We start from the raw sequence: 25,015 nt of genomic DNA on the forward strand, positions 1-25,015 counted from the left end.
GAACAAGAAAGTGCGATGTTACAAAAATATCGTGCTTTCCAAGGTGTCCTTATTCATGACGAGGCTTTACTGAAGAAAAATGATGAAATGATGTTTCTTTAAGTTAATAGCGCACATCATAGAGCACTTCTCTTTTGGCTGAATGGTGGCCATAAAGAATAAGGTTTCACTAAAAATATGATGGGAATTGTTTTTCATTGTTTGGTCTCTGCATTATCGAATCCACGCCAATGAACGAACTGGAAAATGAACATAAAAGGGGTGGATGATACAAAAAACTGCTGCTAGGGAATTTTGTTTTTGTTTTATAAAAGCTTCCGTTTTTTGTCAAATCTCTTGGAACTATCAACATAAGTGTTTAAAAAAAATGACACAAGTGATGACGTCATCTGACCCTTCCATGATCATGTGACCTAGAACAGAAAAACGTGTCGGAGAAGTTACTGTTCCACGGAATCGAGTTGGAGGACGCGTGGTGATTTTAGTCTATTTATTCGAATGTAGCGCTTTTCACTTTCGTAGCAACGTTGTTTCGTAGCAACCATATGCCATTAACCTGAAAACTAATTGTTCGATAGATAAAATAACTAGAGATTGTTCTGAAACCATTTTTTTATTCACTCAGCTTTATTGGCTTTCCCATTCGTGATTAATCTATACTGTTACATTCTTTAAGCTATGGCTTTACCAATAACATCACAAACATTATCATTATGCTATGAAAACTATGGCTATATAGCCATAGCTATACCAGTGATATCACATGCCTTACCATCTATAATTATCTATTATTCTAGTAATGGCCTAACACTACATTCATTAAGCTATGGCTATACCAATAACATCACAAGCTTTGCTTTTATGCTAGTAATAGCTTACTGAAAACTAACGCTATAAGGCTAACCAGTAATACCTTATCATTATGCTAGTGATGGACTACTTAACACTACATACGTTTTATCTTCCCCCTTATAGCTTTTTATGTTTTAGATGTTACCGCATGTGTTTTTTTGTTAACCTCTCGTATTACACCAAATCTATCCATCTCTTCTCGATTCGCGGCGTCTTCTCCTTGTCCTAGCTCATTTCTTAGCCTTGTGTTCCTCTAACGCTTTCTTGATGTAGTCATCGGCGGCTTTGTCGGCAATTTTCTTGATGTCATCGCGGTACTTGCGCAGAACTTGGTCCTTCGAGTCGGCTGTGATGTGCATGATCTTGATTTGAGCGTCAGGGAGCTGAAACGTAGCATTCGCAGCAGCGGTGGCTGAAACAGAACCACACAAACTTACCGCGGGAATCCAAGTATTTGCATGATAAGGGTTGATTCCAGGGGACAACGCCCCCAAAGCTAACCCCCTCCCCCCCGCATCCCCCTATATTCCCTCTCTCACCTTCAACCCTTCAATCGCCATAAAGTAGTCAGGAATTCCCAAATATTAGATGTCTATGCCTGCTTAACATTACTGACTCTCCCTCAACAGGGCTGTAGCAGTCCTCGAAATATTTGGGGGCACAATACAAAAACATTAAGAAATATTGGGGGGCACAGCCACGCCCCTGCTGTTCGTTTTTTTTATAATTTTGGAAAATATTTGGGGGGGGGGGGGTGGGTGCACGTGCCCCCAGTGCCCCACCCCCTGCTACGGCCCTGCTCAAAGATTAAACAAATAAGTTCCGATTATTTTTTACCTATTTTACACTACACTCTTTTTTATAAGTTACTTTTTTTTATAAGAAGGTCCACCCCTAGAGTTTACCAAATTCTTAGAACATGCCGAGGCTGAGATAGCAGCAAAATAATTGCTCTGTTAGTCTGATATGTTCTAAAATGCAGAATAAAATTGTGTTCACTTCAAATATAGTTGCTATTGACCGCTTCCGTATTTCACCTTCTCATAATTGATTGAGTACTATATTTTTTCAGCCTTAAAATGCTCCGAAAAAAGAACGGCCCAGCCTTAACTAAAAATTAGACGTTCTTATAAACAAAAGAGTGAATTTTCCTGAAATAAGCCGAGAAATTACGTTATAGCACGTGCCTTTTTCAGAGCTATTTTTGATTTGCAAACACGTGACGTAATCGCTTCAAATTAGCTAATTTGACCGGGTTTCCTGTGGATAGAGATCCAACCAAAGCCAAATATAAGGGCACTACCTCAACCGTCGAGATCGATGTGCATCGTTTTCCGTTTATTATCAGGAGAAAGCTGGTCCAAGTGATGAGAGAGCCGCAAAGGAAAGTATTATATGTTCCTCGCCCATGTGCACCAAAGTTTTGAATTTTTCGAGATTTATTTCTCTGTTCTTGGTACCTTTCTCAGTAGATTTCCTGACTGCTTCGGGTTTGATATTATCCATCATCCAGTGTTTCAGCGATGAAATACCGTAAATAGGAATGGCAGCGTGCTCATTGATTCTAGCATTCCACTCGTTGAACACAATTTTCGTCTGCAATAAAAACGTTTAAATTAATTTAGTCTAAATTAGTTCTAGTCCAGGGCCGTAGCAGGTCACGTAAGATTGGGGGGTGGGGGTGGGGGGGGGGGGGGGGCACAGAAACATCAAGAAAATATTGTGGAGGGAGGGGAGGTGCACAGCCACGCCCCTCCTAGTCATTTCCTTATATATTTTTAAAATATTGGGGGAGCACATGCCCTCATGCCCCCCCCCCCTGCTACGGCTTGTCGAGGAAATCCAGAAATGACCTGAAAGGCGTTTTCCTTGTAACCTAAAAGTTAAGTATTACCATGGGAAAAATCATTTTTCAAACATAAACTATAAACTAAACTTAACTAAACTGGCTAAATAAATCCGAACCCTGTAAACATTGCTTGAGATCTTTTAAAAAAGCCACTTGCGATATTTGAAATAAGTTAAAATCATAGGAAAAAGCCATTCTTATCAAATTACCATAGAAATACATAAAAATATATTGAGACTTGAATATCTCAAATCGAGCAAATTGAAATAGATTGAAAATAGTATTTTAAGTTTTCGAGTAATTATTAGTATATTATCCTTTTTAGTATATAATGCCTACTTTCTTCAAGTGCAATAAAAACATTTTTACTTTGCTTCGTTACAGAACCTGTCGTGCGCTAAGAGATCACGTGACCTTTTTGGGGTGGCAAATTCAAAACAAAAAAAATCTAACAAAAAAATCAGAAATGACTTCTCCCGTCCTACCAAAGAACAACGAAAAAATAAAATCTTTAAGCCCTTGCTAAAAAAAGACATTCTGGCTTTTTTCGCTAGCGCTGAATAAATTTTTGTTGCTGTTATTTTGCCGCTAAAAGCCCTAGCGCCCGATTTTGCTACCCAAACAGTCACGTGATCTCTTAGCGCAAGTCCCCTATTCCTCACCTCTGCGTCTGCTGCAGACTTTGCCTCCCCCTTCACGTCAGGCACGACTTGCTTCTCGATACCAGACTTGATAGCAGTCTTCAGTGGGGGCGTTATCTCCTTCTTCACAGCCTCCTGGGCGGCTTTGGCTGCGCCCGCCTTAACAGCCTTGGTGAGGTTCTTCTGGGCCTGTGGGGTCGGCAACACCACCACCATCATCATCATTACCATAACCACCACCACCACCACCACCATCACCACCACCACCACCAACCACACCACCACCATCACCATCACCACCACCACCACCACCACCACACATCACCACCACCACCATCACCACCACCATTACCAGCACCATCACCACCACCATCACCACCACCACCATTACCACCACCACCACCACCACCATCACCACCACCATCACCATCACTATCATCACCATCACCACCCCCACCACCACCACCACCACCACCACCACCACCACCACCACCACCATTACCACCACCACCACCACCACCACCACCACCACCACCATTACCACCACCACCACCACCACCATTACCACCACCACCACCACCACCACCACCACCACCACCACCACCACCACCACCACCACCACCATCACCACCACCACCACTATCATCACCATCACCATCACCACCACCATCATCATCACAACTATCTACAACTGAAACAACATACAATCATCATCATTATCATCAAAATTATCATCATCAACATTATCATCATCATCATCACCATCACTACAACCTATATCATCAAAACCATCACCATCACCATAATCATTATTATCCACATCAACATTACCATCACCATTATCATCATCATCATCTTTACCACCACCATAATCATCTTCATCATCACCGTCATCATTATTAACATCACCATCATTATTACATTATTATTATTACATTTCAGATTATCGTTATCACAGGCATCTTCATCTTGCAGAGCAATAGAAATAACACTAGACTAATCTCACGGCTCCCCCACCCCTCACCCCCTTCGCCTTTTCTACACACTTACGTTCATTTTAATAATCATTTTCCAGTCATCGTTGTAGAACTTGTTGAAGGCATCTGTCATGGTCTTTCTGTCGTCCTCCGGTGGGAAGTTCTTTTGCTTCATCACCGGACCATGGTCTTTGGCCATGAAGATGGCGTCGATGTTATACGCGGCCTTAATCACGTCCAACTCGAAAACGTCTATGTTCGCCTTCCATTTGCAGTCAGTTGAACAAGCATCGCTTATGCGCTGGGCCTTTCTCAATTCCTAAGAACAAGAGATAAAGAAACGCACTCAAATTAGCGCATTCCAAAGTCTTTTTCGTAGCTTTTGTTACACGTGGAAGCTTTTAGTGGTTAGCACTCTGGTCTCTCAACGCTGCGGTCCGAGTTCGAATCTCGACTCTGAACTCGGGTATGGATTTGGATTTCGTACTGTAAGTGGGTTAAACTTGTTTCTCCTGTGTTTCCTAGTCTGTCAGACACAAAACCGAGGTCCCGTCTCCTTAAAATTGCTCTATCTTTTTTGCGGAGGGCCCAATGCTCATGATTAGTTCTAAGACGACTTCAAACTTATGCATATAATATGCACAGAAAAGACTACACCTTTTCAAATTTTATTGATTTATATGGTATTTTCTGTTTGCACATAGTGGGAGTAGTTCCGTAGCAGAGGGCATAGTTCCGTATCACTTATATTTACTTTATAACATATCATATCCCTTTCTTTTTGCTTAAAATTAATGTATAAAAATGATTTTAACTTCGCAATGCAGCAGGTTAACAAACCAACAATCTTCAATGGGCTTTCGCTCGCGTGTCGCTAACAAATCCATATTGCAAAAAACAAAACGGTCTGATAGAATTTTTCCAAAATAAATGCCACAACCCACACAAATACTGAAACGGCAAAAAGGACAAAATGCAAATATGTAGAGGATAAGGTGAGCCTAGAATTGGGTGATTTATTTTGATAATTTTCGAGAGCTCAACAAAAAGCCGTTTTTATTTAAAGAACAAATGTGAATGTTACGGCAGCCGTAATGCGTTGTTGTTGTAAGTTAGCCAGCCAATGATTTAACTATGCTTAACCTCGGCCGTTTTGTTTAAAATCATTTTCATATTGATATATCAATCACACTTTCAGTAATTATTTTAATATAGAATAATATTTTATTGAGTGCCAACTACTATTAAGGAGGTTGTCATTAAAATGAAGTTCTTAATTCAGCCGAATGACTGAAATAAAAAGCCCACACAACCCCAAAAATTAACCGTTTAGAATTATAATTACTGAGATTAAAATGATTAATTGAGAACGGGATAATCAAATCAATCCTTTTCGCGGCTTTATATCTGCAGTCAAACCAAAAACACACTAGGAGCGCAGAGTGATACGGAACTATTCCCACGTCCTCCGTGAAGCACGAAAAACTAAAAGCAATGTAAATCGAACAAATCGCATCAAGTCAGAAAAAAACCTATACACAAGACATTCGTTTAAAAATTAGGACATTTTTTCAAAGGAGTTATTGTTTTCATCTGACTTTCGTGACGCGGGTCAGTTCACTGTGCAGTAAACGCCGCTCATTTTAGCAACAATTATGAAAATCGCTTCGAAATAATGATACTTTCTGAACAAACCATTGGATGAAATAAGCTGGATTTATATCTCAGGAAAGGTTAATAGTTTTTATCATTTAGGTAGTTTTGGATTGTTCAAATCTTCAATATTCGAGGCAAAAAGATAAAAACAAAAGCTGAGTGATACGGAACTAGGACTGCTACGGGGCTGGTTATCGTACTGTAACGGGGACGTTACCCGCGTTTGCTATTCGTAAGAGTAGGGAATTGCTCCCGGTTTCACGGCCTAGCAATCTCTCTTTGGACCCTGAGGACGAAGAGCCACCATGATAGATGCGCCTCAATCGATGTGCCTCAATAGGTTATTCCAGCTATAACCATGCGCGCGCACTCACCATGGGAACCTACCTCAACTACCGGCATGCAGTGCGCGCTTCGTTTGATGAAAGCTTAAAAAAGCGCGCGCTGCATTCTGGTAGTTGCGGTAGGTTTCTATGGTTATGCACGCGCAAACTTATAGCTGGAATCGCCTATTGCATTGAGTAGCATTATTTTATTATATTTTGAGCTATTGCTAGGACAAATAAACTCTGTATATTTCTATGACCATTTTTCGGTTATTTCCCCACCTCCTTCATATCGTTGAAGAGCCCCCACACTACTCCTGCTGCGTCAGCGGATTTGCCCCTGTAAGTGACGTCACCCAACGATTCCTTCTGATTGTACGACTTCAGCAGCTCCGCCCATGACGTCACCAGTTTACTCAGTACATCAAGCACGCCCACTGACCGGTCCATCTGTAGGCTCAGACATAATTTATTACAGTGTGCTAATATACACCCATTTTAAAAATGGCTGCACTCGAGAATCCATGTGCCGTAACCCGCGGTGGTTCATGGGTAGCGTATAAACGGCTGAATCCTTGTATCTAAAAGCTGTGTGAATGTTGATAAAAACATAAACAAGAATTATAAAACTTTTGTAACCTGGATTTGTATTTTATTTACCCTTTTTTGATTATTTACATGATACCCATGAAGCACTGCGGGTTACGATACACAGATTCTCGGAGTATGCAACCGTGTTTAACTATATGGTAAGTGTGGGGAAAATGCATCTTTATACCGAGAAATCGATATCGGTTCTCAGTTCTATAGAGTAGCGTTATTTCGGGGTTCCACTGTTTTGCTTATATGTTCGTGTAAGACGCCCTACGTCCGGGTCTTAGCAAGGATAAGGGTTTATGGAAAAATTATTATAACTGAGGATATTTTAAAAAGAAAATTACCCACTTTTAATATTGAAAATGAAGAAAAATGACCCACTAATAACTGAGCATACTTTTGTAAAAAAATGACCCACTAATAACTGAGCATACTTTTGTAAGAAAATGACCCACTAACAACTGAGCATACTTTTGTAAGAAAATGATCCACGTTTATACGGTCAAAGGGGGTGGAGGTGAAGAAGGATGCGCCATGTTCAATCAATCGGCTGCGAAGCCACGTGTTTCTGTTCTCAAGCCAGGGGGCCCATGCGCACTCAAGGACCAGGCCTACTTTATGTTTAATGGAAAATGGCTCTTTTTATTGTGGACTGTGAATCTCTCTGGGATAATACAGCTACTGCGCTGTCGTTCTGCCTTTTGTCTGTTTCATGAAATAATCACAATTTGTAAGCCTCACCTTGGCCTTTGTTTTATCGTCAATTGTGCATTTCTTTTTGCCGGCTCCAGCGCCTGCCTTGATCAGATCAATAATTGGCGAAATAACCAAGACGGCGACAAGAAGACCTGACACGAACAAAGAGAATAGAATCAGGTCAAGATCAGATCAATAAGTAGCGAAATATCCAAGACGGCGAGAAGACCTGACAAGAAAATCAGCATGATATTCTTCTATTCAAGATCAGTGTGACTCGCCATAGAGCGGGAGCATAAAATGGCGGCGTGATTGGCCTTCTTTAAGAAGTGAAACTTATTACGCCTTCCGGAGCTATGACTTTTTCACACTCCTCTTTTTGTGGTTTTTTATTACCCGGCAAACCATGTAAACGCTCTAAGGCCAAGAGTCCTCGAGCTATGACTATTTCACACTGCTCCTCTTTTTGTGGTTTTTTATTACCCGGCAAACCATGTAAACGCTCTAAGGCTAAGAGTCCTCGAGCTATGACTATTTTACACTGCTCCTCTTTTTGTGGTTTTTTATTACCCGGCAAACCATGTAAACGCTTTAAGGCCAAGAGTCCTCGAGCTATGACTATTTTACACTGCTCCTCTTTTTGTGGTTTTTTATTACCCAGCAAACCATGTAAACGCTTTAAGGCCAAGAGTCCTCGAGCTATGACTATTTCACACTGCCTCTCTTTTTGTGGTTTTTCATTACCCGGCAAACCATGTAAACGCTCTAAGGCCAAGAGTCCTCGAGCTATGACTATTTCACACTGCTCCTCTTTTTTGTGTTTTTTTATTACCCGGCAAACCATGTAAACGCTCTAAGGCTAAGAGTCCTCTGGATCGGTAACCATATATATATATATATATATATATATTTTTTTTTTTTTTTTTTTTTTTTGGGGGGGGGGAACTTGCCCCCAGTGCCCCACCCCCTGCTAACGGCCCTGGATTACAATGGTAACAGTTTGTGGTACGCAGGTTATTATTTTCCGACTGACGACCCTTCCATTTTGTCTCGGATTAATGACCACTCTTTCCCCCCGGCCTGATTTTATCCATCTCTCTTTTATCTGATTTTATCCAATTTTGAGTAGAAGCAACAACAACTTTGTGGAAGACTAGACCTCGCTTAGTTTTAATCACCTGCAACGACTTTAATTATGCGGTTCCTGATGGTGTTGTTGACGGTCTGCTCGACTCCTTCCTCTACTTCTTCTTCCACTGCTTCATCCACAGCATCCTCGACGGCGTTTTCTACCGCTTCCTCAACAGCCTGGTCAAGACAACATGGAATGATCATCATCGCTATCGGCATACCACCATAATTATCACCTATTATCATCACCATTATCATTACTATCACCATTACCATTATTATCACCTTCACCATCATCACCTATCATCATCCCTATCACCGTCACTATCACCATCATCATCATAATCATCTCCATCTTCATCATCACCATCTTCATCGTCATCATCATCGTCATCATCACCACCACCACCACCACCACCACCACCACCACCACCACCACCACCACCACCACCACCACCACCACCATCATCAACACCACCACTATCACCATTATCATCATCATCACCATCACCAACATCTTCTATCATCCCTATTATCAGCAGCCTCATCATTTTCACCTCCACCATCTTCATCTCCACTACTCACTATTATTATCATCATCATCACATTATCATCATCATTATCACATTATCATAATCATTCTAGTTATCAACATCATCATCACATTATCATAATCACACCCAGTCATCATCATAACATTATCATTATCATTCCAATCACTATCACCACATAATTATAATCATTATTTTCATCATCACCACGATCATCAGCATCACCATAACTTACAGCCTCGACTTGCTCCTCAACTGCTTCTTCCACAGCATCTTCCACAGCGTCCTCGACTGCTTCCTCTACAGCATTTTCAACCGTTTCCTCTACGACTTCTTCAACTATCTCCTCGACGGTTTCCTCGACCGCTGCACTAGCCATTTTATGATGCTTTCTGAGCAGAAAAGATTGAATTTTTCGATATTTAAGAAAGACCAGTCGCGCGTCAGTTTTACGCCTCCGGTTATCACTCAAAGCATCCTACGGTTTATTCAAGCAAGTAGCTGATATATTTTTTAATCATATTTAATAATGATTATTAGGACTCAGTCATAAATGGTCATTTCTAAAATAAACCTTATATTTTCAGTTGTGAACAACAACAATTAAATTGGCGATTGGCTTTGTTTAGAATAATTTTCAGAGCCTCTTGGCACCAAAATGGTTACTTCTTGGACTAGTGCTTTAATCACAATAACTAATGCTCACAGTCGCTTTCACTTTTTACAAGGTCAAATGGGAGGGGATCTAAAAACACAATGGTGTCACAACAGCAATAATCTAACATCCAAGTTGCTTTATATTTTAGCTTGCACATTCGTCAGGCATGAAGTGTAATTAATTATGGAAGTTCTATTCAAGTTAGCCATGCATTGCCGTTACTAGGGTTGTTTGGAAAAATACAAGTTATCACGCAAAGTAAGCTCCTTTATTTATAAAGGATAACGGCTACAAAGATAGCTAGAAATCGAATAAACGATATTTAATCAAAAGACGTTTTTTAAAACTTGTTAGCCTATTTATAACGAAACTTTACATTCCGTTCCATGGAGCGAGGCTCCCAAGCATTTAAAAGAATGCATCTCTAGATTTAAGCATCATACTAAAGTGTATTTGATTGAGTAACTATAGAACTTAACAGAATTGATGAATAGATACACAAAATATAGATAGGTTTTAGCCTTCTCCTTTGCTGCTATTGATTAATTGAAATGGATGATTAACTAGTTTGCTATTTTGTTTTCTTAAAGGGTTTACCATTAGAGATCTTACCGGTGCAATCTTGATTAGCGCCGAACTACAAGACAAAGACGGAGCAATGAACGCCTATATATATTGTGAAGTTTGAATTGTCAACTTCCGAGTGGCGTCCGAGTGACATCCGATGACAGCCGAATGACGTCTAAGTGACGTCCAATTGCATCCAAGTGGTCATCCGAGTCCTCTTATATCTATTGTTAACAAGATTTTTTTTTTTTTTTTACCGTGCAGCCTTCAGAGTTGTCAGTTATTCATCGATGCCTTTTGGAATCTTGAGTGCTTTAAAAACCTAACTATTCTAACTTGTGAACTTTAGAAGCACACTAGCATACACACATTGGCACCAGTCGGGCCAAGACGGGACGCTAGCACAGTCTATTACCCGTGCAGTTCGGCAACCATGGACAGCTGTTTCGTCCTTATTAGGACTCGTCAGCATGGCATAGCCGGTTTGCCTCAGTTAAACTTCATCGGCAAAATAAACTGCAGGGCGACTTCGACTCGAACGAAGTGCTTTAAACCACAGCTTAGATCCATGTGGGATCTAGAGCTGCGACCGGGCTAGCGTGATGCCAATTGTGCGGATCACGCATGCGACCTTTGCTAGTCTAAAACTCCGTCGGATAGCCAAACTATCCTTCCGAGTATGTATACATAAATGTGAACTTTAGAAGCACACTAGCATCCACACATTGGCACCAGTCGGGCCAAGACGGGACGCTAGCACAGTCTATTACCCGTGCAGTTCGGCAACCATGGACAGCTGTTTCGTCCTTATTAGGACTCGTCAGCATGGCATAGCCGGTTTGCCTCAGTTAAACTTTATCGGCAAAGAAAAACTGCAGGGCGACTTCGACTCGAACGAAGTGCTTTAAACCACAGCTTAGATCCATGTGGGATCTAGAGCTGCGACCGGGCTAGCGTGATGCCAATTGTGCGGATCACGCATGCGACTTTGCTAGTCTAAAACTCCGTCGGATAGCCAAACTATCCTTCCGAGTATGTATACATAAATGTGAACTTTAGAAGCACACTAGCATACACACATTGGCACCAGTCGGGCCAAGACGGGACGCTAGCACAGTCTATTACCCGTGCAGTTCGGCAACCATGGACAGCTGTTTCGTCCTTATTAGGACTCGTCAGCATGGCATAGCCGGTTTGCCTCAGTTAAACTTTATCGGCAAAGAAAAACTGCAGGGCGACTTCGACTCGAACGAAGTGCTTTAAACCACAGCTTAGATCCATGTGGGATCTAGAGCTGCGACCGGGCTAGCGTGATGCCAATTGTGCGGATCACGCATGCGACCTTTGCTAGTCTAAAACTCCGTCGGATAGCCAAACTATCCTTGCGAGTATGTATACATAAATGTGAACTTTAGAAGCACACTAGCATACACACATTATGCCATGCCATGCTTACGAGTCCTAATAAGGACGAAACAGCTGTCCATGGTTGCCGAACTGCACGGGTTTTTTGCCGATGAAGTTTAACTGAGGCAAACCGGCTATGCCATGCTGACGAGTCCTAATAAGGACGAAACAGCTGTCCATGGTTGCCGAACTGCACGGGTAATAGACTGTGCTAGCGTCCCGTCTTGGCCCGACTGGTGCCAATGTGTGTATGCTAGTGTGCTTCTAAAGTTCACATTCTAACTTGACAAGCCTTTTTGAAGACGCGACGAATCCCGCAGTGAATATGGCACAAAACTTTACTCTCACATAGTTCACATAAGAATACATTTTTGAAATTAAGCGAGAACATAATGTTAAACTTGAGTGAAAAAAAGGGTGATCATATTATGATTATATTACTTTGATTTTTTTTTTTTAACTGGGGATTTTTCCGGGTTCCTGCCTTGATTCGAATTTGTGTCACAAGTGAGTTGAAATTATTCTCCCGTGTTTCCAGTCTTCTCGGATAAGGACACTAAACCAAAGGTCCCGTCTCTTCAAGCTGCACTTCACTAACCTGAACCGAAGGGACGTAAAAGAACCACTGGGGACACAATAAACCCTCTGGCAGTGACCACCCCAGTGACAGTGCTTACTAACCGAGGGCCATATGTTAGAAAACTGTATATTCGGTTAAATATGTTACCCTCGATAAACAAAGGTTAAAATGAAACTTAAACTGAAACTGAAAGACCAGTCGCGCGTCAGTTTTACGCCTCCGAGTCACTCAAAGCATTCTTCGGTTTATTCAAGCAAGTAGCTGATATATTTTTTTATCATATTTAATAATGATTATTAGGACTCAGTCATAAATGGTCATTCCTAAAATAAACCTTTTATTTTCAGTTGTGAACAACAACAATTAAATTGGCGATTGGCTTTGTTTAGAATAATTTTCAGAGCCTCTTGGCACCAAAATGGTTACTTCTTGGACTAGAGCTTTAATCACAATAACTAATGCTCACAGTCGCTTTCTCTTTTTACAAGGTCAAATTGGAGGGGATCTAAAACACAATGGTGTCACAACAGCAATAATCTAACATCCAAGTTGCTTTATATTTTGGCTTGCACATTCGTCAGGCATGAAGTGTAGTAATTAATTCAATGGAAGTTCTATTCAAGTTAGCCATGCATTGCCGTTACTAGGGTTGTTTTGAAAAAATACAATTTATCACGCAAAGTAAGCTCCTTTATTTATAAAGGATAACGGCTACAAAGATAGCTAGAAATCGAATAAACGATAATCAAAAGAAGTCTTTTTAAACTTGTTAGCCTATTTATAACGAAACTTTACATTCCGTTCTATGGGGCGAGGCACCCAAGCAATTTGAAAGAATGCATCTAGATTTAAGCATCATACAAAGTGTGTTTGATTGAGTAACTATAGGACTTAATAGCATTGATGAATAGATATACAAAAAATAGATAGGTTTTAGCCTTCTCTTTTGCTGCTATTGATTAAAATGGACGCTTTCCTAGTTTGCTATTTTGTTTTCTTTAAGGGTTTACCATTAGAGATCTTACCGGTGCAATCTTGATTAGCGCCGAACTACAAGACAAAGACGGAGCAATGAACGCCTATATATATTGTGCAGTTTGAATTGTCAGCTTCCGAGTGGCGTCCGATAGCGCCGAACTACAAGACAAAGACGGAGCAATGAACGCCGTAACGAGTAACTATAGGACACGGCTCTTTGTTCCAACAGGCTAGTTGCGGACATTTGCTGGGTAACCGAGCTTTTCGCTTGGAGGGTCAAGGGCCTAGTTAATAGCTAACTGAGACGCGTCAGGTTCTCGTGTCGGCTCACTGTTTCTCTGTGAAATACAATTGTGCAGTGCCTTGTGTTGAAAGAAATATATGCGTAATTGCCATATTTCGAATGCTAACCCCCTAGAATGCTGGGAAAAGCGGATATTCAGCCTCTGGAACCCAGGGTATAAAACGAGGCGCAAAGCGAGGTGATAGGAATATGACGCTTCCGCTGTGCATACACAATGAGCAACATTAAGAGCATCCTTTCTAAAACTTCAAGGTTTTTCTGGATTAAATGAAAAGCTTTTTCAGACTAAGCTACATAAAGTTAACAAAGATCCATTTAGTGAGTTATATAGTCCCATTCGGCTTTCACCCAAATTGCGACACTTTATTAACCCATTGACTCCTGGCTATTTTTTAGCTGAATTCGGCAACCCAGAGACGATAGAGGAATCCGTGGATGCAATTTGACAGCGTGGCTTGAATTAACCAATCAGCGCGTCGCTTTACCGACAGAATGCATCTGGCGACATTTCGAATTGCATCCACGGATTCCTCTATCGTTTCTGGGTTGCCAATATGTGTAAAAACTTAGCCTTTTCTGGTAGAAAGAGTTTGTTTGGGAGGCAGAAAATCGCTGGGGAAATGGAGATATTTATATTCTACCGCACTGTGGTGGTTGATTTTCGAGATTTTACTCGTATTCCAAATTCTGGCCACTCTGGCCACTTGATTAGCGCCGAACTACAAGACAAAGACGGAGCAATGAACGCCTATATATATTGTGCAGTTTGAATTGTCAACTTCCGAGTGGCGTCCGAATGACATCCGATGACAGCCGAATGACGTCCAATTGCATCCAAGTGGTCATCCGAGTCCTCTTATATCTATTGTTAACAAGTTTTGTTTTTTTTTTTTTTACCGCGCAGTCTTCAGAGTTGTCAGTTATCCATCGATGCCTTTTGGAATCTTGAGTGCTTTAAAAACCTAACTATTCTAACTTGACAAGCCTTTTTGAAGACGCGACGAATCCCGCAGTGAATATGGCACAAAACTTTACTGTCACATAGTTCACATAAGAATACATTATTGAAATTAAGAGAGAACATAATGTTAAACTTCAGTGAAAAAAGGGTGATAATATTATGATCATATTATTTTGATTTTTGCAATCATAATGTTTTCAAGCTTATTTAATCAACATCAAAAGTAATGAACTCAAAGACACTACAAAAATAAACAATGTCACTCAGAGCGGTTGTACAGGGATGGGCTGAAACGGAAGCTGCTGAAAAGGAAGCGGGAGGTGACCTTTGAAACCTTTGACCGGTTTCCATTACTTCGGTTTTCGATATTGTCTGTGAACTCTCACTGAATATTTTTAAGATCTAAATCGCCTTTTGGCTTCAGTGCGTAGAGTCATTCAAATATGAAGCTTATTCATACTACAACATAAGCAGAAGTTGTAGCAGTATATAATTTTGTGATTGAACCAACAGAAGCCAAAGTAAATCAAACCTGCGTAGGTTTATGTTTTTGCTTTGAGGTTCCCATGAAAGTTTTTAAAATAAGCAGGAAAAGTTCTTAGTGTTGACGTATATTTCAATCCAGCTGTGAACCTCCCGGGGCTCGTCACGAAATAGCTCACGGCGCTCTGACCTTGTGATTGGCAGAGTAATGGTTGAGTGGCATTCACTTACCGTAACTGGCTTCATAAATTGCATAAATTGTAGTACTTTTGGGTGATTTAGACAGCTGTAAAAAGCAAAATGGCTGTTGCAGCAGCAATAGAAGTAGCAGAGCTCGCAGCCGAAGCGGTCGCCGAAACGGCTGCAGAAACAATAGCTGGTAAGTCCTTATTTTGTTTCTTTTATACAAACTAAAGCGACCAAACATAAGGGAATTTATAAAAGTAGACATCACGAAAACAGTCAAAACGCTCAAGTTAATAACGTTTGCTTCCTTACCTACCTTTATATGTTTCGATATCTTTATAAACACAAGCTGCGACCAGCCAACCAGTGTGTGTGGTTTAACGATATTTTCGTGTGAACCCGTTAAAAAATATCTTTAACTAGTCTAGATTTCTTATTGGGAATAAAGTAAATTATATTTATATTTTAATCGGTTTTAATTCTATGGAATACCGGTGAAATGCGGAATAATCATGTTATAGACAGCAAACAGGAATTGTTTTGAAAGTGAAACATATAGACTTTGGGAATTCGGAAATTCGGGAACAAGAAGGACCGGCGGAATGTGGATTAAGTAAACGGGTGATATTTCAAAGTGGAGCTACTGATTGCCGCAGAATGTGGGAATTTGAAGACTAAAGGGGAACTGGAGAAGTAAAAATTGCTTAGTTGGATATGGACGGGGAAAACTGGATTAACCAAGAGGTGTTCATTTCAAAGTTGCACAGCAGAATTGAATTTCGTGAGCAAGGAGAGTTTACATAAACCCTGGACAAAAATGTGGCTTGAACTACCAGGAATTATTGAGTAAACTGACTTGTATGAGAAATGCGGGGCACTCGTGTTTTAAATGTACCAAGGGGGGGACCAAAAAATCAATTTTATCCATCAATCTATGGCTGTGGCTTTGGTAGATGGTCTGAACAGAAGCAAACGCGAGGTAAACATGTGATAGTAGGAACATTTAGCATCGCGTTTTCAGAATCAACAGCAAACGGCAAACCGCAGTTAGCCGTTACCGGTTTGCGGTTTGACGTACTGGCGAAAACGCAGTTTAGCACTTTGGCGGGAAATGTGGCATTTGGCGGGAAAAGTGCAAAACATGTGCTCGACTTCAACCAAGCCAAAAGCATTAGTAATTTGTGCAAATTGTCGATGAAAATATATTATTTCAAGAGTCAAATGATATATTATTTCAAAAGTGAAAGAACACTAATCCATGGTCTCAAACGTGAGCTCATAGAAAATTTGAGGGGAAAACTGGCTGAGGTAAATCACTTACCGCTAGACGGTGCTCCTGAGGTCAAAACGCGAACCGCAGACTGCAAACTTGACCGCAAGGCCTTGTCACGTGCCACCCAGAGGTTTGACGTTTGACGTTTCCGAGAAAAAAAACCCGGTGCTAAATGTCTCTATTATCCATACCGGCCAGTGGCTGGCAAAAAAAAAAAAAAAAGAATTATTGCATGTTTACATGGACATTCTCGAATCAAATAACCCTAGCGCAATAAAAATGCGAAGAAAAATTGTATGAAAAAGATTCCTGAATATGTTATGAAATGTTCCAATGAGGAATTTACCGTGCGAGCTGAATAAACCGGCGGTTTTTAAACCTGGATTGTTTGATGTGTCTCCTAGGCATTTCCCCGTAGATAAAATGAACGGTCTTTGAGAGGAGTGTAGAAATCAACCATGGGAATGCATTTAGTGAATAAAAAAGAAATCAATTTAAAAATTCATAGAGACAACCGCGGAGGCCGCCGCAGAGGGGGCGGCAGAGGCGGCGGCTGAAGGAGCGGCAGAAATGGCGGCAGAGGCGGCAGCCGAGACAGCAGCCGAAACGGCAGCCGAGACAGCGGCAGAAACTGCGGCGGAAACTGCGGCAGAGACGGCCGCCGAAACGGCGGCCGAAGTAAGTTATTTTATTTGAATAACTTTTTTTGCATGGACGTTTTCATTTCGATTTTCCGGTGCATTGTGAGGTAAATTGCAAAGGATAGATAATCCATTTAGGGAAATAAATCAACACAGAAAGAAATTTTCAAGTTCCTCTTTTTAGTGAAACGAAACGAAACGCTGACGAATTGTCGAGGCGCACTAAATGTCAGCGAAACTATTATATTTTCACTTTTCAGAGAAAGACATTTATCTAGGCGCGCCCCTAGACCTATTTACATCCGTTTTCGTAAACAGGTCAAAATGTTATTCTTATCCTACCGGTGTAGAAAGCTTGTCATTTGTGTAATGTATAGAGAGATTTTAGATCTTCATCAGTTTGCTCTGTTCAGCTTTTTAACAAAAGCTAACGAGTCTAGGCAACAAGATTCAACATGGGAAGGACACCAAGGACATACAACGCGCCTCCTTCCCGATCGAATCGGTTCTGATGCCGAAAATGTCCATTTTTCCCCATTGCTGAAAAAAAAAATCTGTTCCTTTTTTCCATATCAAGAAAATTTAGCCAAAAATTGTCGTTTTTTCCCAGACGCGGTCGGTCACTTCCATATAAGGAAACTAATATATTCCTTATTTGGAAAAACTGCATGATTTTTGTCATTTTTAAGGTTGCCGTACCGCAGGTGTTTCGTAAACTTTATGACTTGTAATCAGAAGAGAAAAACAGTGACTGTGACCATCTTTGGTCAATGGAGAAAGTATCTGAAAAAAAGATTCCTCGGTACCAGTCCCTCAAAACGACAACGTTTCCTTCATATGCCAGGTGGGACCATTCCTTTTTTTCCCAACCAGCATTTCTTAGAAAAATTTTTTCCCGGCCATGTGGTTAGGCATTTTCATGAATAATTGCCCGTATAACCGATCGGACGATTTGTTTCCCAAGCATCTGCTCCGGCGTCCCCAAAACAATGGTAATCGTAATAGTTATATTGTTTTCAGGAAAGCATATTCAGTGGTGTAATTGCCAAGGTCGTAAAGATCGGTGCGATTCTTGTGGTGGGTGTAGCTATCGGATCTGTCATCGATTTGATCAAAGGTGCAACAGGAGCTGGGCTCAAGAAATGCAAACTTGACGCCGACACCAGAAAAAGTCTAGAAAAAGTTCAAAACGCACTTGATCAAATATCAGGTAAGTCCCGGTTATGCCCCGTTCCAAATGCATTTAGTATGAACCAAGTCGATTGACCATGCAATACTCTAACAATCTCTTATTTGTTATTCAGGGCCTTAGCGGGGGGGAGGGGGGGGGGGGCGTGGCGCACGTGTGCCCCTCCCATATTTCCAAAAATTAATATTGGGGGCGGACTGTCCCCCCGAACATTTTTGCTATGTTTTGTCACGTCCCCCCCCCCCCCCCCAATATTTCGAAGCCTGCTACAGATCTGTTATTGCAACCATTCCCCCCCCCCCCCCCACACACACACACACAAAGAAAATACAAATGACAGACAGACAGACAGACAGATTTTATTTATTGGTCCCTTGAAACAGTAAAGTTACATCGGTTAGTGACCAAAAATTTTTAAAAAAAAGGTAAAATAGTACGTATATAAGACGTACAACAGCTATTATGTGATTGTTCTTAGTTTTAGTTTACATTGTATTTCCTTTCTTTCATTTTTTCTTTTTCTAAATCTTTTCTGATTGTTTTTAGTTACTACTTAGTTTTACATTGTATTTTCTTTTTTCTTTTTTTCTTCCCTTTTTTCCCCTTTCCTTTTTTATTTTTATTTGTATTTGTATTTGTATTTTTTTTTTTTTTTTTTTTTTTTTTTTTTGTGCTTACTTCAGATTTCTATTGTGCTTTAGGTTTAATTTTTCATATTAGCGTTTCCCTTAGCTTGAAACATTCGGAAATGTACCTTGCAGCTATCCCTGCTAATTGAGTTGGCGGATTTATTAGTAAATTGAAAAGGCGTTTTTGTGTAATTTGATTGCGCTGCAAATTTTGGATAACTGAGTTTCGTAGCTCTTTGTATGTTTGGCATTGTACTAGAAAGTGAAATTCATTTTCCACGTCATTTTTGCATGTTGGGCAAATCCGATCTTTTTCCTTTGTGTAAGGCCTCGTGTGTCTGCCTTTCTCAATTTGCAATTGGTGATTACTTATTCTTAGTTTTGTTAGCGCAACTCTATGTTTCACATTAGGGATGGCTACAAGGTAATTCTCTAATTCATATTTGTCTTTAAAAGTTCTATAAGTTCTTAGTTTGTTCATTTCGTTACTGTTTTTCCTTTGGTCATTGAAAATTTCCCCATGCCATTTCTGAAAATACATATCATTAAGTCGTTTTGAGAAAATATCAAGGAACAATGTAGGGTCGGTTTCATTTTGATAGAGCCACATAAACCCAAAACCCGCTTTGAAAATTATTTCTTTTGTTTTGTGGGTCCAGTAGGACACGTGAGGGTTATTTACACACTCTGTATAAACTACTTTTGAGAGGGCCTCTTCTTTTGACCGAAGGTTGGTCCAGTATTTTATGTTCCTATATGTTGCATTTATACAAAGAGGATATCTGCCTAGTTCCCCTCTGCACGCATTGTTCACAGCCGTTTTTCCAGTTCCTAGTAACATTTTACAGAATTTAAGATGTACTGATTCAAGCGGATCTCTATCATCAACACAGCTTTTATTATCGGCACCCCATACCTCGCTGCCATACAATAAAATTGGTTTGATCAGTGCATCAAACAGTTTTAATGTAAGATTAATGTCTGATCTGAAGTGAATACCGAGATCTTTCCTTAACTTAAATAAAGCTTTGAGTGCGGTTTTTTTAAGCTCCTCTTTTGCTAAGTTAAAGTTTCCTACCGCGCTGAATACTAGCCCTAGGTACTTATAAGATTTGACATTTTCCAATTGTTCCCTGTTCAAAAGGAATTGATAGTTATTCATTACTTTGCCTATATTATTAAAAATCATCACCTTAGTTTTTGAAGTATTGACTTTTAGACTATTTTCTTCTGAGTAGATAGAAAGTCTATTTAAAAGGTCTTGCAGACCACTACTTGTTTCCGAGAAAAGTACTAAGTCGTCTGCATACAGAAGACAATTTAATTTTGTGTTGCCTAAGATGTGGGCACTTGAAGATTTCGCTAAGGTATCAGGTAAATCGCTAAGGAACAGATTAAAAAGAGTTGGACTCAACATGCATCCTTGTTTTACCCCAACCATGCATCTAAAACTTTCACTAATTGAAATGCTTTGGATGCTTTCACAAATTGAAATGCTAAAACTTTCACAAATTGAAATGCTATGTTCACCTATTTTTATGTTGTTTTTCTACAGGCATGTTTTCAAGATGGAATGGAGTGCTAAAAGGACTCGGGAAGGACGTGGATCTAGGAAGTATCGAGGTTGATTTGGAAGGAAAAAAGGAGAGTATTCACGTCAGTAGTCTGTTTTACGGGGTACTTGACACCATCAAAAAGGTACTTGGGAAGTCATATTATTTACTTATATACTTTACTAAATTTAGGCTCACCCTGTATTTATACAGGATTGCGTGATTCCAACAGTATTGCGTGACCCCTTCCCCTTCTTGGATTTTCCATCTCCTGCTCATCCCCTCATTTTTTTCTGTTTTTATCATTTAAATTTAGTCACAGTCAATGCATGTTTTCAGGACCTAGATAAAGCGCAGGCCATCGCGAAGGAATGCTCCGAGAGCTGTGCATGGCAAGCTAACCTACAAGTGTTCACGCTGCACATTGTGAATGCTGTGACTGGCATGGTCGCCCTCGTGGATCTGAGAGATAAGAGCAGTAAACTACAGCAATACAAGTACGAGAAGACCGTAAGATAGAGAAGCGAACTGACTGAATAGGTGACTTTCTGTCTGAGAGATAAGAGCAGTAAACTGCAGGAATACAAGTACGAGAAGACCGTAAGATAGAGAAGCGAACTGACTGAATAGCTGACTTTCTGTCTGAGAGATAAGAGCAGTAAACTCCAGCAATACAAGTACGAGAAGACCGTAAGATAGAGAAGCGAACTGACTGAATAGGTGACTTTCTGTCTAAGAGATAAGAGCAGTAAACTACAGCAATACAAGTATGAGAAGACCGTAAGATAGAGAAGCGAACTGACTGAATAGGTGACTTTCTGTCTGAGAGATAAGAGCAGTAAACTACAGCAATACAAGTACGAGAAGACCGTAAGATAGAGAAGCGAACTGACTGAATAGGTGACTAACCTACAAGTGTTCACGCTGCACATTGTGAATGCTGTGACTGGCATGGTCGCCCTCGTGGATCTGAGAGATAAGAGCAGTAAACTACAGCAATACAAGTACGAGAAGACCGTAAGATAGAGAAGCGAACTGACTGAATAGGTGACTTTCTGTCTGAGAGATAAGAGCAGTAAACTACAGCAATACAAGTACGAGAAGACCGTAAGATAGAGAAGCGAACTGACTGAATAGGTGACTTTCTGTCTGAGATAAGAACAGTAAACTACAGCAATACAAGTACGAGAAGACCGTAAGATAGAGAAGCGAACTGACTGAATAGGTGACTTTCTGTCTAAGAGATAAGAGCAGTAAACTACAGCAATACAAGTATGAGAAGACCGTAAGATAGAGAATCGAACTGACTGAATAGGTGACTTTCTGTCTGAGAGATAAGAGCAGTAAACTGCAGCAATACAAGTACGAGAAGACCGTAAGATAGAGAAGCGAACTGACTGAATAGGTGACTTTCTGTCTGAGAGATTAGAGCAGTAAACTACAGCAATACAAGTACGAGAAGACCGTAAGATAGAGAAGCGAACTGACTGAATAGGTGACTTTCTGTCTGAGAGATAAGAGCACGTAAACTCAAGCAATACAGAGCCGTAGCAGGGCCAGGCCACGTAAGATTTAGAGGGGGGCACAATACAGAAACATTAGGACAATATTCGGAAGGGGGCACGGCCACGCCCCTACTGGTCATTTCCTTGTAATTTTTGAAAATATTGGGGGCGCACGTGCCCCCAGTGCCCCATCCCCTGCTACGGCTCTGGAATAAGTGACTTTCTGTCCGAGAGATACAGGGCCGTAGCAGGAGGCACGTGCAAGCCCCCCCCCCCCCCCAATATTTTGAATTTACTAGTAGAGGCGTGGCTTTGCCTCTTCAATATTTTCTTAAGAGACTAACTGGCATGAAGACAAAAATACAGACATATATTTTTTTTGCTTTATCTCATTTCTAGTGTGCCCGCATCTACTGACAAAGGCACACTGCAGCAACTTCTAGATAGCGACTTTCCCAAGTGGAAAGAGTACATAAAACAGCAAGCAAAAAAGCACTTGAATACAGCGATGGTGAAGGAGGCGAAAGAAAACGCAACTAAAGCTGTGCTACCCATTGTCAAGCAACCGATCCAAACAGTGAGTCTATGATACTTCTAAATTATGTCTTTTAACACTATCGTGATAATCATTTTTATCAACATGGACACCATCGCCATCACCACCATTAAAATCACCATTACTATAAACTTCACCACCACCATCACCACCACCACCAACATAACCATCACCATCGCCATCACCATCGTTATCAACTTCACCATCACCGTCACCATCATCATCGCAGTTGTCGATGTTTTCGTTTCCACCAGATCATCGCTATCATTATATCTCCATTATCATCATCATCATCATCACTAACATCATCAGTCGTCAACATCATCATCACCCGTGTAAACATCACCACCATCACCACAGCGGGCCGTAGCACGGGGGAATGACCAGTAGGGGCGTGGCTGTGCCCCTCAACCATCATTATCATCGTTATCATCATCACCATCATCATAATCACCATCATCGTTATCATCATCACCATGTCATGATTGTCAACTACATAGGAGTCACAAACCCATCATCTGTTGCATTTCCTTAATTGCCCAGCAAGTTCTGGCTCAAGCCAAATCTCAAGTCGTCCCTCCCATCGTGAATGCGTCTAAGGACGAGGGTAAACGCGCGGCAAAGCGGGTATTTGATGATCGGCGCGGTCATATCATGGCTATCGGCCTGATTCCATTCTACGGCTGGGTCAAGTCACAGCAGCTGATAGCGGATGCCAAGAGAGACGCCATCAACAATGCCAGGAACGCCGCCAGGAATAAGGCGAATCAGGAGTTTGGAAGTCCTGCCGTACAGGTATGTTTTCCAAGAGTTGGGTGGTGTATGTCTTGCAAGGGCGTAGCCAGGGGGTGGCCAAGGGGGCCCGGGCCCCCCCTTTAGCAGCCAAAAATCCAGTAAATGTATGAGACATTATCTAAAATATAGGAGAATATGCCTTTGGGTCTTTTTTATGGAATAAATGTAAAGATCGTTTTCGGAGCTAGTAGCCTCTCTACTGTCAAAAACCATTTACTTACAAAATAGACAATCACGGTTGCTAAACTTCACAACATATTTATAAAAAATATTTCATATATATTTGATTTGACGTGATTTATTTTGGATAAAACATTGTCGAAGCTAATCTCCATCGTACGATACAAAGAGAGCACACATACATGGAGTTCGTGTCCGCCTCACGCAGCCACCATAGAAATTATGTCCAGCCTTGATGGTATCGAACTTGTTGGATTTCCATCCTAAAACCAGGCAAGATATTGCTACAGTAGATATCGAATGGAAGAGAAAAATAATCAACAGTCTAATTATTGTATTTTTTTTATCAAAAAGGATTACCTTTTTTAAATTGTAGGTAACTTTTACATAATATGGAGTAGTATATGGAATAGTATTGAAATGTAAAACCATCTAGGGACGGAACAATAGAAAGGTAAAAGGGGGGAGATTTCAGTCGTGCTTGTTTTTCTTTAAATTTCTCCAAGACGTGCATGCATTTTTTCATAATCATTGTATGCATTTTTTTCTCTCTGATTTGGCCTGCATGAATTTTTTCTAGGCTTTTCATCGCGTTAAATCATTTTTGTTACTCACCCCCTCCCCCTTCACTTTTCTAATGGTCCGTCCCTTATTCATCTTGACATCAACTATGCGTGCTTGACGCCTTTTTCTAGGACAAAATGCATCAAATCTCAAAAAGTGTCTCCGACTCGGTATTCGCCCAGCACAAAACACAGGTAGACCAAGCCATCAAGTCAGCGGTAGACAGCACCATGGCTCACTACAAGCCTGTGCATGCGCAGCTGGACTCTCACATGGACTCCTTCTAAAGGTATGGATTCCTGTGGTTTTGGCGGGAAACACACCAAAAACACCCGCGGGTGCAGAAACCTGGTCATGTCAGGCTGAAAGGTTTATCATATGCAATGAGACCCCCATAACATAAAATGCAATTCAACTTTTCAAGGTTCTTTTACCAAGTCCATAGTCTCGGCGTGTAGACACGGTAGTAAACATTGAAATGTATCTCGTGCATAATACATTATCTTTATTCCATCATTAAACTTAAAGTTCCATTCCAACTACCTTAAATATTGCGAATTAAATAAACTATCTATCTATTGAGTAACTGTTAAGGAAAAACGGCCATTTTACCCTTCTCTCCTCTGGAAATTCCTGGGCGTTTGAACACCCCCGGAATCCAATCCCCTCCATGGGGAGGAGGGTGGGATGGATATTTTCTGGAACTACACATTTAAAAGTACTGTTCTTT

At 40.8% G+C, this 25,015-nt stretch overlaps 4 protein-coding genes across 8 annotated transcripts in view; 1 reads left to right on the forward strand and 3 right to left on the reverse strand.

Moving 5' to 3' along the window:
- Positions 1-594: 594 nt before the first annotated feature.
- Positions 595-13,704, reverse strand: LOC5496459. Of its 2 annotated transcripts, none has more exons than XM_048722775.1 (9): positions 13,514-13,704; positions 9,512-9,668; positions 8,773-8,902; positions 7,640-7,746; positions 6,584-6,751; positions 4,393-4,638; positions 3,364-3,531; positions 2,313-2,448; positions 595-1,264 (listed from the first exon to the last, which is right to left on the reverse strand). In XM_048722775.1, exons 2-9 carry the CDS (start codon positions 9,653-9,655, stop codon positions 1,083-1,085), a joined length of 1,281 nt encoding a protein of 426 aa, XP_048578732.1. In that variant the 5' UTR covers positions 9,656-9,668; positions 13,514-13,704; the 3' UTR covers positions 595-1,082. The 2 variants fall into 2 exon arrangements, with proteins under 2 accessions (XP_048578732.1, XP_048578733.1); XM_048722776.1 differs by lacking the exon at positions 13,514-13,704 and adding an exon at positions 10,547-10,673.
- A 1,660-nt stretch (positions 13,705-15,364) lies between these two features.
- The window catches only part of LOC5514517, a 9,807-nt gene continuing 156 nt past the window's right edge, over positions 15,365-25,015 (forward strand). For 2 of the 4 annotated variants that reach the window (XM_048722771.1, XM_048722774.1), the window contains exons 1-8: positions 15,365-15,593; positions 17,182-17,351; positions 18,335-18,524; positions 20,688-20,830; positions 21,025-21,182; positions 22,590-22,767; positions 23,290-23,541; positions 24,417-24,574. In XM_048722771.1, coding sequence (XP_048578728.1) covers positions 15,515-15,593; positions 17,182-17,351; positions 18,335-18,524; positions 20,688-20,830; positions 21,025-21,182; positions 22,590-22,767; positions 23,290-23,541; positions 24,417-24,572 — 1,326 coding nt within the window. In that variant the 5' untranslated portion in view covers positions 15,365-15,514 and the 3' untranslated portion in view covers positions 24,573-24,574. Of the gene's footprint in view, positions 15,594-17,181; positions 17,352-18,334; positions 18,525-20,687; positions 20,831-21,024; positions 21,183-21,600; positions 21,690-22,589; positions 22,768-23,289; positions 23,542-24,416; positions 24,575-25,015 lie in introns of all 4 variants that reach the window. The other 2 variants (XM_048722773.1, XM_048722772.1) reach the window with 2 other exon arrangements.
- LOC125560675 lies at positions 18,847-20,592 on the reverse strand. Its single transcript, XM_048722770.1, has 2 exons — positions 19,219-20,592; positions 18,847-19,108 (listed from the first exon to the last, which is right to left on the reverse strand). The coding sequence occupies exons 1-2, from the start codon at positions 20,571-20,573 to the stop codon at positions 19,063-19,065; spliced, it is 1,401 nt and encodes a 466-aa protein (XP_048578727.1). The 5' UTR covers positions 20,574-20,592; the 3' UTR covers positions 18,847-19,062.
- Positions 24,771-25,015, reverse strand: part of LOC5514553 — a 31,446-nt gene continuing 31,201 nt past the window's right edge. Inside the window, exon 10 of the mRNA XM_032384098.2 lies at positions 24,771-25,015. This exon is cut by the window's right edge and continues 1,090 nt beyond it. The gene's annotated coding sequence lies outside the window, so the exon portion shown is untranslated.

This window comes from Nematostella vectensis, chromosome 15 (genome assembly GCF_932526225.1).
Source record: "Nematostella vectensis chromosome 15, jaNemVect1.1, whole genome shotgun sequence".
NCBI classification, from domain to species: Eukaryota; Metazoa; Cnidaria; class Anthozoa; order Actiniaria; family Edwardsiidae; genus Nematostella; species Nematostella vectensis.